The sequence below is a fragment of the Primulina eburnea genome, chromosome 7, assembly GCF_022965805.1.
Source record: "Primulina eburnea isolate SZY01 chromosome 7, ASM2296580v1, whole genome shotgun sequence".
Lineage (NCBI taxonomy): Eukaryota > Viridiplantae > Streptophyta > Magnoliopsida > Lamiales > Gesneriaceae > Primulina > Primulina eburnea.
The window spans coordinates 6,370,943-6,383,382 of NC_133107.1; the positions used below are offsets into that span (position 1 = coordinate 6,370,943).

Below are 12,440 nucleotides of genomic sequence, written 5' to 3' on the forward strand. Positions count from 1 at the left end.
ACAATTTAAGCACAAAAAAAATCTAATTTCTGAAACTATATACGTCCGACGATTTTAATACAAATTTTTCAGATGAGCAAGCCAAGTATCAATCCAACGACAACAAAGAAATCTTAGATTATAAATCCCTTGATAATATATTAACTGTCCCTTAGATGATTTATGGCTATATTTTGATTCTTTTTCCAATCACCCGTTTAAAGAATTATTTCATACACAGTCCTTGTGGCTCAACTTTTTTTAAAAAAAAATTATATGAAAATTTTAATTTGTATAATTTTAAATTAATATGATATTAGCTCATACAGATCAATTTAAAATATTAAAAAATAAGTTTAAAATTCTAGTTCTGATAGAACCATATTCCTGACTCGATCTCATCGATAATCCAACTTAAGTAGTTTGGCTTTATCTATACATAACTAATATTTAGCGTTGCTTTTATTTTTTTGTCAATAGCGACTCAAAAATCATATATAAAGAGCATTATATTATGGGTTAAGGCCTAATTAACCGAACGCCTTTGCATATTGTTCTTCTGTCTTCTCCATTGGTCGTGACAGTAGATGTCTGGTCTTCATCTTCTGAATGGCGTTAGCAGGATCCAAGCTTTTAGGGCACGTAGCCGTGCAGTTCTTTATAGTCCTACAACGATACAATTTTGTATGGTCCTCTGTCAATGCTTGAAGTCGTTCCTCAGTAAAATCATCACGACTGTCGACAGCAAAGTATGGCACATGATCAGAAGCATCATAAATGGATGACATATAGGAGTTGATTCCACTAACCTATCGGCAATCCAGCGATAGGCATGAAGCAATGCGGCCGGTCCAAGGAACTCCTCAGGATTCCACCAATAGGATGGGCATGATGTGGTGCAGCAAGCACATAGTATGCACTCATATAGCCCATCTATTCTTTTCCTTTCAGCAATACTTTGCCTATACTCTCTCCCACCCGGTGGGGGCCTTTTGGTCTTAAGCCATGGCTCGATCGACCTATCGTAAATCATCAACATACATCGTTTAGTTTATGCATCTTTGTTTTGTTATCACCTTTAATCCCTTTGGAAACAAATGGTCTTACTTGTACTGCTGGTAGAAATTGGTGAGATCCACCACTAAATCTTTGATCACATACATATGAGGCAGAGGAGTGATTATCGTAGCCGTACGTGCGTCTGCATCAATCGGCTTAAGGCATGCGACTGTGTTAGTCCCGTCAATATTCATCGCACACGAACCACATATCCCTTCTCTACACGATCGTCTATAGCTCAAACTTGAGTCTTCCTCAGCTTTTATCTTTTGCAACACATCCAGAACCTGAAAAAAAAAAAAAAAAAAGAAAACTGCTATAGTCCTCCTCCCTTGGTACTAAAAAGAGGATATATTATATTCAAAATGCTCTTCCAAATTAAAATAAATTTTATCAATCCCTGATAATAAAGTTAATTAAGGCAACCAGTTCTTGGTCGATCCTTGCCATGAACTCGTGTATAAACCAATGCATACGCGGTTCTTATCGTTTAGATGATTTTTTTATACCTGTAAAATTCAAACGAATATCAAACCACTCTGATCATGATTGGCTCGCATAGCATGCACAGTCGGACCAAGTAATTTGAGGGATTGCTTTATTGTTTTAGGATTAAGATTGAAATTGACATTGCACGAAATATTTACCCACAGAAGTAAACTTCAAATTGTCAGGCCAATGGAACTTAACACCCCATTCCTAGCCCCAGCTATGTTTAGAAATCCCATTGTTATTTCCTCGAAAGATGTATCTTGCATTTTGTTGGGTAAATGCTACTTCAAAACCAGATATTGACATCATCCAACCTAGTAGCTAGCTCGGAACTAAAACAGACAGAGAAATTATTCGGGTGAATTAATTTAGCTGCTTACAAGATATTCAGTTCTCTGAATATTAGTTGCATCCGTTACCAAAGTACAGAGACCCAACTCTAATCTGGCACTAAAATCCATGTTTAATTATTGTTTCCATACTTCCATTTTCTTTTGTAATATCAAACATTTAACACTGTTTTAACTACATTTCAGACAAATTAGTTCCAAAATTTACCTAAAAACAAATTAATATTTAGTCCACAGTCATGTTGACTGGTTGGCAAAATAGCCTGTCGGCCAGTGCCTTGATTTGCCCATTGTACTAATTCAACAGAAACAACATAAAAAGTAACATATCGAACGTAGGATAAACACTGCATAGCATACATATATGCAAGAAATTACATTTTTCGATCAACATTAATTATAATTAACCTGAAAGAAATTCAAAATCTGAACAACTTAGCAGTGTGCATATATACCATTGGCCCGCATTTGGAGAGATCAACGAAAAAGGATTGAAGAAAAGGCTTCTGATTAGGGTGATCTGGGCTCCACCGGTAAATTTTGAACTCCTTGATCTTCAGATCACTTCCGGTGCCTCGTTTGACCGTGTGATGCGAGTCAAGAACTTCCTCTGCGTGTTGCTGTGCCGCAGGACGCCCCTTCAGAGTCGGGAAATCTCTGTTCTTTGGGTTTATTTTGCTGAAAATATCACCCACTCTTCTGTACAAATTCCTCGACATCGAACGTTTCTTTGATTCACTGTCCACAGATCATCTCCTCAGTTTCCTGCGTGCGTATATATCTAGACATTAATTATTACATTTGAGGATATATACGTGGTTGCATGGCTGAAACGTGTCGGGTTAGAAGGTTTCAGAGACACGATTAAAAGGAAGAGGTAGATAAATATAAATATTTTATGAAACGATAATTTTCGTGATATTTATTTTAATAATAAAATATATGATATCTTATTAATTAGAATGTTTCTTTCTAATAATCTTATAACTCAGTGATGAGCTAGTAATATAACTTTATTCGGATTAAATTTTAAATTTTTTAAATTGATACTCGACTATATCATATTGATACAAAATTTACATATAAATTTTTTAGAAAAAAAATTGGGACAACCCGGACACTTGGGCGGCAATCACTGTGGCTCCGCCACTGATTAAAATAAATTAAAGTATAACGATTAAATTAATTAGTGTTTGTCCCTTCTAATAAAGTATAACGATTAAATTATTTATATCTAGACTTGATTGTCATCTCCATGTAAGGACAATAACAAGACCATTTCGTTCAATTTCCCGGATTGATTCACATTTCAGTTACTCGTCTGCTTTTTCTTGCCAACTTCTAAGTCATCGAATAGAAACGAAGAGTCCAAACTTGACGTAAGGGTCATGATAAAATAGAAGAAGTTTGAGGACCATTGGTCAAAGAAAAGGTAAGGCAGGTCGGAAGGAGGGAGACACAGTGGGATCATGGAGAGAGTCTCAATTGAATAGACTGGAGCCGTTGGATGTTGCTCGGTGCTGCTATAACTTCTTCTTCTTTTCTGGCTGAAGAGCAAGGAATGGCTGAATTCGTCTGCCCTTTTCTTCGTACGCATTCTCTGTTTACGAGTCAAAGACTACAATAGAGCTAGCTAAAACATAGACCTTTCGCATGAATATTTATAAATTGTTATGCATGCTTAATTCATATGCATTAATTATGGTCAAGTTTGTCGTCATTATTATCAAGATGGTCGGCCATTCCACGTAATAATTAAGCTTTCTTTGTAATATATGTTTTGCATGCATGTTGAATGATTGGTTTTCATGTTTGAATTGTGTGTTCATGATTACGTACAATTGTCGATATAAGATAACAAAGATCAAGGGAAATGTACTGAGTTATTTAAAGAAAAATCAATTTGGTTGATCTTCCCAAAAATAAAGATTTGGTTGGATTAAAATGGATCTACAAAACCAAATTCAATGAAGATTGGATCAATCCAAAAACACAAAGCTCCGAAAACACAAAAAGCACGTCTGGATATGTATTTTTTATTGGTACACACTCAATTTCTTGGTCTTCTAAACACAAAAGATTGTTATACTTTCATCTGCAAAAGTAGAACATATTGCTGTTACTGATGCTGCTTGTGAAGTAATCTGGCTACGAAGAGTTCTTAAAAATTTATAACAAGAGCCATAAAATCTTACAAAAATATTATGTGACAACATGTCTGCTATTGCTATGACAAAAAATCTTGTTTTTCATGTAAGGTGAAAACACATTAAACTTCGTCACCATTTCACAAGGAATCTTGTCAATGACGGAGAAATTCAGTTAACTTCTGTTAGAACCCTAGAACAAATAGCAGATCCATTCACAAGCCAGTATCATCGGAAAAATTGGAACATTTCAAAAGCCGCATATGTATTACAAATTAAAGAGCGGTGTAAAATTCAAAAATAATCATCTTTGTCTCTGTAATAAATGGTGTGCATGCACTTTGAATTATTGGTTGTCATGTTGGAATTAATTCATTACAATTGCCAATATAAGGCAACAAGATCAAAAAATAAAAGTACTGAGAAATTTAAAAGAAAAATCAATTGTCTTTTATCTTTTCTCTGTTCTTGTATTTCAATTATGCTCATTGTCCTTATTTTCTAACTTATTTCTCAAGTTCCAAAATCATAAAATTTTGAATTATTATTGTTGGTACCCACCAGTATGTTAAGATTTGGACATGTGTCTTTGACCAAAATTGTAGGCAAGAAAATTGTGCATATGTTCACATTGCCGTCCAATGTGACGCACCACCGTCCAAATCGTGGCTAGCAAAGTTTGAATCTATGTCTGGCTTTCACATTTGAAGAGTTTTCTATATATAAAGCTTATTTGCTCATTTTTTAGACATCAAATCCTAGCTTTCTAAACATCCTAAGTTCAAGAGAGCAACTTAAGTGAGAAGAAAAAAAAATTGAGTGTTATTCTTGTGTGAGTTAGAGATATTTCTCGGTTATAAAGAATTGCAGTAGCTCCGTAGACGTAGCCTATCTTGGGTAAATCACGTAAATCTTTGTATTCTTGCTGATTATTTTATTCCACATATTTTTTATCAGCACAATCGTTATCGCTTCAATGTAATTTCAAAACACATTAATGGCATTGATATTTCCCATGAGTCTTTCTATTTCTAGACTTGATTGTCTTCTTCATGGAATTTGACTTATAGTTAATTAAAATTTTCAAGTCAACGACATTTTGTTGTTTTTCCGTGATCCCAAAACATGTTCAATCATTGGTTATTAAACTAAAGTTTTGTTTTATCTTTTTCTTATGATTGAAAAAAAAAAACAAAAAAAAATGTCAATGTTTTATTGAATATATTTTGGGAATGATGAAAACAGCATCAATGTTCTTTGAATGATTTCTTAAATTTGTAAGATGGCAATAATATCTTTTCAAATTTTTTTCCAAATTTCCGATTGCCATCTCTAAATAAATTAGATTTCATATTATTTCATTGCTAGTTTGCTACTAGAAATTTATGGCCAAGGATGAATTCTATTTTAAGCTCATGGAATTTATAAAATAATATTAATAATCATATTTAAAGCTTTTTACTTTGAAATGCTCCAAATTCGAATATTATAATTTAAAAGTATGAATCTTCAGCCCTCAAAATAAACTTTGAGCTACTTGTGGATACATTATTGCATTAAAAAGAATCATAAAGCTATACTTGTTTGCAACATGCACCTTTGTAAATACATACATATGAAGAATGAAGCAAAGTATGAAAAAATACAATCGTGTAACTACCACATCTTGGACATCATGCAACTCCCTAATTGAATTCCTTCCTTTGTCTTGTGTGTTGGGTACACCTGAACACCAACCCAATCTCAAATGGCTTCTAGGCCATGGAGCAGATGATCCATTGGCTACTTCTGTAACAAGTATGAAACCACTAAGACTATGTGATTTGCCTTAGTTTTTTGAATTCTTTTTCAGGAAATAGACTGCCTTCTTCGAAAGCTGCCTCTACGGCTAGGATTCATCCTGTTTTGGCTTTCATCAGTTTCTTCCCCGTCGATTTTTCGATTGAAAAGAGCAGACTTTCTAATCTTCCGCCATCCTAATGCCCAACTTGATGAATGTCTCTCCTTTTTGAGGTTTAGCCTTTCGTGTTCATGTTGGAGCTCTGAGTAATCCCTTTGCATATCAGCCATTTGCATCTTTACTCGTTCCAGTTCTACTTTGAGGGCTTTTACTTCTTTGTCTGTTGATGACCAATTATTACCTTCCCCTTCTGAATTATCACCAGTTTCTCTTTGGCCTATTCCTTGCATTGTCTTTCTTATTTTCACTTGTTCTGAGAATAGAACCTGCGAGGATCATGTCTTTTGTTTCAGAACATATGTAAGCAATTAATTAATAAAAAAATTACTTTCAGCTTGGTGTCATGATCAGAACGACAGGTTCAAAACCTGTGCTGCTCACTGAATGTTTACTTACATGCATTTTTATTTATGTGAGGAAATGGATTAAAATCTATATGATTAACTAAGATTTTAAGAAATGAAAACTATTTCACTAAGCGTAGAAAGTGGCACTCCTGAGCTGAGGATGATGCATTTTCATGTTTCCCGTGGTGCGGTAAGGTAAGTAACTTGAGAGGGAAATAATTTTATTTCAATCTAAAGCTTTGGCTGAAGTCCCCCCTTCATTGCTTGTTGTAAATTACCTGAATCATGGTTCTGAGAGGCAGCCGGTCATTTTGTGCAGAATGTGCGCATGCATCTATTGAAAGCTTCCCACAATCCATGACTCTACACAGCCTCCTCTGTTCGTGTTCGGATAGTGTTGGATGAGCCTACAAAAAGGAGTTGTGACAAATTGACCGAAGAAATAAAATCCCAGCTCTTTAAAGCCAATATTAGAAGTAGTAACCTTGAGATAGGTGTCAATGGCTCTGTACAGGCCATCATCACTTGTTCGAGCATTTTCAGGCAAGCATTGAGCTATAAATTGAAACTTGGTTACTGAGAGCTTAGGGTCCCTTGCAATTTCTGCTAGGTAGCTGTCTAAAAGTTTACTGATGGTCAATAGTGCAGGTTTTTGTTGTTGTTGCTGCTGCTGTTGTTCGTATAGTAAGAAATATTCCAAAATTCTTTGCACGACATCTACATTGTGCATGGTTTGTCCTTCACTTGAGCTGGAGGATGACATTAGGCAGTGTTATATTTGTAACAGAACATATATATCTTGGCAACAAGTAATTTTTAGTACCCAACAACTTTAAGCATATGATAAGATAACTTTAGTCCTTGTAATTAAGTTGCAAGTAAAATTCAAATTTGAGTATACTAATTATTATTTATCTACTTTACAAGTTTTCTTATGTTTAGACTTACAAATTTGCGTATTACACTAAGTTCAAAGAACTTACTTGACTAGCTTCCCTTGATCACCTACAGGACAATTGGGAATGAGAAGATCATTGACACTAGCGTTCTCCAGTACCAGCCCAACTCTTTGTTCTAGCTCGGAAACTATAGCCGGCGATGCGGAGTAAAGCATCGCCATTTTCAACATTTTCAGAAGGAATTTACAAGAAACTGCTTCTTTCTGTGGAGGCACCACATTCACTAAGCTCTCGACTATCATACGGTGCTCTTTTACATTCCCCATATCTCCTTCTTGCCTCTTGCCACTTGTAATATTCCATTGCAACTCGTTTCTTCCATAGGTAAATCTCCCTAATCCTTCCTTCTCTGATTCCATGGTAGGTAACCATTTGTCTCCATATCTCATGATACACGAACCTATGATCTTCGGTTCCATTCCTTTTGATCTTATCGCGGTTATGATCCTCGTGAAATGGCCAATCCTAAGAGTGGCCATTTCCTCGAACCACCACTTCTGTTCGTTTACCACCTCCTCTGTCTCTGATGTTTCTCTAGAAATCTTCCAAGCTATGGAATCGCAACATCTCCGTACAATTTGAAGATTCTCGGCCCATGGTGATAGAGTTTCACATGATTTGAGGACGGTTATGGAGTCTCTCCACGAGGAGAGAACTACAAAAGTGAAGAAAGCTTCAGTCTTGGCAATGAGGTTACCATCTTCCAGTGCTTCGGTCATTTCTAGATATTCTGCTGCACATCTCAGTGTCGCTACGTTGTTTGGGTTCAAGTTTATTGGGAGACCATAACAGAATTTCAATATTGTCTCGAATGTTTCTGATCCTCCTGGAAAGTTTTCGAGCTTGATGTCGTAGCATAGACCTGAACTCGAGGGCTGAAACTCGATCCGGCTGAAGTAGGAACATCTGGAGACCAGCGGAAACTGCTTCAGGAGAACACTGGTCAGATAATTTGCACTCGTACTGAGCAAATGTTAATAGATTATGCTCGAGCTAACTTGGCAGAGAGTTATTGTTGGCAGGAGTCGGACTTTAGTATAATGGTACAAGAATGAATCGTGTATTCTTGAAATATCAAAGAAGGAATTTCCTTGAGATTGACTAGTTACCTTATTGTTTTTTATTAAATTCTTAATTACCTGGTGAACATGAAAGGTGATTTCTTGAACATGGATTGACAGATCTGTAGGTATCTGAGACATCGCAAACCTGCACAACATTGGCGGACGTGTTGGTCCATGGAAAAGAGAGAGCAAAAATGGACAAGAAACCACAACATATACATAGTGCTGCTTACCATGATTGCTCTTTCTTCTCAAAACCATCCACAGCCGCGGCGATCCTTGCTGGGACGACTATACTTTGGTTCTCGATCATATACCGGCCATCCGAATCACTTGCGGGACTCATGGGCTGATCCAGCTGAAGAGAGAACTTCATGGAGTTAGTCTCCGTTGCTTGGTCCATGAAGTATCCGCAGCCAACTTTTCATTTCTCATTTTCTTTAATCGAAGAAGAAAATGAGTGGGGCATGGATTGAGTAATTGCATTGAGAGGTGTGTTTGTGGCCGAAGTAAAGCCGAGGGAATGAATGCCATTAAGGGGGGTTGTTGAGTGGTTTCTTGAACATCATTTTCAAGTTTAGTGTAATCGGGATAGAAAATTTGAGAGACAATTGGAATGAATGGCATTCAGAATGTTTCCCGAGTCTTGTTCCCTTCATTCGAATCGCACCACGTATGTTCAAACAAGACCAGTGGATGATTTTGTGGCTTGCTGAATGTGATGCTTACAGCAAATTGCACAGACAGGGCTTCATCCTAAGCAATCTGTAGAGAAAAAAATATATATTTGGTCATCGGATTCCTGGATGATTTTCACTTGCAGTGAATTTCAGTCAGCTTCCCGAATACAGCAGGAAAAAAAAGAAAATCAAGACTTCCAAAGAGAAGATTTTCAATTTAAGAGACAAAAAAGAGACAATATAAGTAGCAGACCCAAAGTTTGCTTTGCTTTTATGGTGTGGTGTGTGACCATATTTTTTGGTATTTAAGTCACTGGTACAAGTCGTAGGGGGATTATCTACAAACGGGGCAATATTTAAATTTTGAGACGAGTTGGCTAAAATTATAAACTCTTAAAATTAATTTGGTTATTTTTTTTTTATAAAAATCTTATAACCGATCAAAATATGTTATCTCAAAAAAATTTGGAGTAGCTCAACTTATTTTGAAAAAGTCTTATTTTAATGAGTAGGTCTCTTGTGAGACGGTCTCACGAATCTTTATCTGTGAGACGGTTTAATCCTACCAATATTCACAATAAAAAATAATACTCTTAGCATAAAAAGTAATATTTTTCATGGATGATCCAAATAAGATATCTGTATCAATAAATACGGTTGGCTAAAATTATAAACTCTTAAAATTAATTTGGTTATTTTTTTATATATAAAAATCTTATAACCGATCAAAATATGTTATCTCAAAAAATTTGGAGTAGCTCAACTTATTTTGAAAAAGTCTTATTTTAATGCATTATGTCGCTTGTGAGACTATCTCACAATACTTTATCCGGTGAGACGGTTCAATCATCCGATATTCAAAATAAAAAATATACTCTTAGCATACTACAAGTTAATATTTTTTTTCATGATGAATCCAAAGAAGGATATCTGTATCAATAAATACGATCCGTAAAACCGTCTCACACAAATTTTTAGTTATTTGAATAACTTTCGAAGACCAAAGTATTCTTATTGATTTTATCTCATGTCAAATCTGTCTTCGTATAATAAATATATCATGAATATAATAGTAATAATAACTAGTATAGGGATGGGCCAGAAAACTCAATTAAGTGGGCGAAATAATTTTCTTAAAAAGGTTAATTATCATAAATATATAAATATAGTTTTTTATTGTAAGCAAAAATTTGTGTGAGACGGTTTTACGGGTCGTATTTTATGAGACGAGTCTCTTATTTTGGTCATCTATGAAAAAATATTACTTTTTATGCTAAAATTATTACTTTTTATTGTGAATATCGGTAGTGTTGACTCGTCACACAGATAAAAGTTCGTGAGACCGTCTCACAAAATACGTACTCTTTATTGTATGCACAAAATAGAAATAACTAATACATTCATACATATACTCAAACAAAAAATATTATAAGTTTAATAAAATATGTAATAAATTTTAAAACTACGACTTTAAAGTAGAGTACCTAAAAATATGAGTTACAATGGCAGAAATAATAAGACTTCAAATCATTTTAATCCAGCGATAAATATAAAAATTAGAATAACAAATATAAGCTGTAATTTCATCATGTCTAATCGTTTCGTGATATTCATAACTTCAAATTTAACAATAATTGAATCAATACTGAAATTTTATATCAATATCATATTTATTTTATATTATTAATTACATTTTTTAATATGATTAATATTGAATTATGAAATTTTTAACTTTGACAAATTAAAACATGCAACCATCCCATTGTCTCCGTCAATGATCATGCACAAAAACTCATATGAGACAGATATATTATTTAAGTCACATACAAAAAAAAATATTATTTTTATGTCAAAAATGTCACTTTTCATTGTAAATATAAACATTAGTTGACTCGAATCACAAATAAAAATCTGTGAGATCATCTTACAAGAAATCTATTAATAATCATATCCATTTTTATAATTATATATATAAAAAAGATATTATAACATCAAATATATAATATATTTAAGATTTATTTTCTTATTTTTTTTAAAAAAAATTTATCATTTATTTTAAAATAAGATATCACAATCTATATATTTCTAAAAAAGTTATAAAATATATGAACTTATAAGTTATTATAAGTTTAGTCAAACATTAATTAGTTCAGTTGCTAGACAAATTTACTCTTATATTTAGTTTCCTTATACAAAAAACTGATGCAAAACTTGCGTGCATCAACAACAACAAAAAAATTAAAAACAACTAAAAATCTAATGTTTTATAATATACAAATAAAATATAATAGAACCAAAAATTCTATCCCAAGTTTTAGTAGATATAAATTTTGGTTAACCCTTTTTTTACAAAATATATAAAATATTGTACGTACAAAATTTGATTTACCAAAACTGTCACGCCCCAGGGACGGGGTTTATCGACACCTACGTTGCTCCCAAACTAACATTCGAAAACAACAAGCCTCAAAAGTAAGAAATTCGGAAACCAGTCTTTTTATTCATAATACTGAATATTTCGTTGTCGGATACAAACTCAAATAACTAATGTTTTACAGCAGAAATGTAAAACCAGATATAACAATGTTCTAACAGTTGCAGCGGAAAAAAAAAACGTAATCTAGAATTGAGGATAACAGTCTTCTTCACAAGCTCCAGAACTGAGTCTGCTCTTCTTTGTTTAACATTTCTTCCTCGTTCTTATCTGAGATGGGTTTAATGGGTGAGTGATATGGTTGTCACTCAATAAGCGGAGTCGGGAATAACTTTCAGTTCTCAAAACCATTTTCAACAGAAACAGTAATGCAAATAATATTCAGAAATTCTTACTTTCGGAACATGAATCAGTATTCATGAATAACATGTTTCAGGACAGAAATCAGAACTTAAAATTTAGCAAGCAAGCACTGAACACTTTTGTGAATTTCATGGCTAAACTGATATCAATCCCCTATATGTTCTTTTCTCTAAGCGATGAGGCCAGTAAACAGTAACCAGGAATTAGGGATCAGGAATGTTTCAGAATATATATTCCTATCATTAGTTCACTAGATTGCAGTGCTTCAAAATCAAATGTCAGAAATAAAAAATACACATACTTTGCTTCAAAACAGGAATTGTCAAACTGATTTCAAGATATTTATATATAAGTCCAATTACTGTAATTTGACAGAAAGTTTCGGTTGAAGTCTGAAATCTGCTTGTTCTCGCTACTGGATTTTTCTACTCCAAAAAAGGCACTTTCTTAGCATGAATTTCAAGTGATAACTCAATATTTGTGTAATACCCATTTAGAGATTTGAGTGTGTTATTTATAGGTAAAATTCTGACGGTTAGCCTCCCAATTAATGGTCATAATCTGTCATGTGTGACATTAGCCGCCTTTATTCCATGTTACATGCTT

General features: G+C 34.0%; 2 protein-coding genes across 2 annotated transcripts; both read right to left on the reverse strand.

Moving 5' to 3' along the window:
• Positions 1 to 415: 415 nt before the first annotated feature.
• On the reverse strand, positions 416 to 2,646 carry LOC140836070 (succinate dehydrogenase [ubiquinone] iron-sulfur subunit 3, mitochondrial). Its single transcript, XM_073201481.1, has 4 exons — positions 2,336 to 2,646; positions 1,087 to 1,325; positions 789 to 998; positions 416 to 714 (listed from the first exon to the last, which is right to left on the reverse strand). Exons 1-4 carry the CDS (start codon positions 2,597 to 2,599, stop codon positions 510 to 512), a joined length of 918 nt encoding a protein of 305 aa, XP_073057582.1. The 5' UTR covers positions 2,600 to 2,646; the 3' UTR covers positions 416 to 509.
• Positions 2,647 to 5,684: 3,038 nt separating this feature from the next.
• Positions 5,685 to 9,169, reverse strand: LOC140836982 (BTB/POZ domain-containing protein DOT3). Its single transcript, XM_073202902.1, has 6 exons — positions 8,591 to 9,169; positions 8,433 to 8,502; positions 7,318 to 8,216; positions 6,819 to 7,083; positions 6,613 to 6,741; positions 5,685 to 6,253 (listed from the first exon to the last, which is right to left on the reverse strand). Exons 1-6 carry the CDS (start codon positions 8,758 to 8,760, stop codon positions 5,876 to 5,878), a joined length of 1,911 nt encoding a protein of 636 aa, XP_073059003.1. The 5' UTR covers positions 8,761 to 9,169; the 3' UTR covers positions 5,685 to 5,875.
• Positions 9,170 to 12,440: the final 3,271 nt, after the last annotated feature.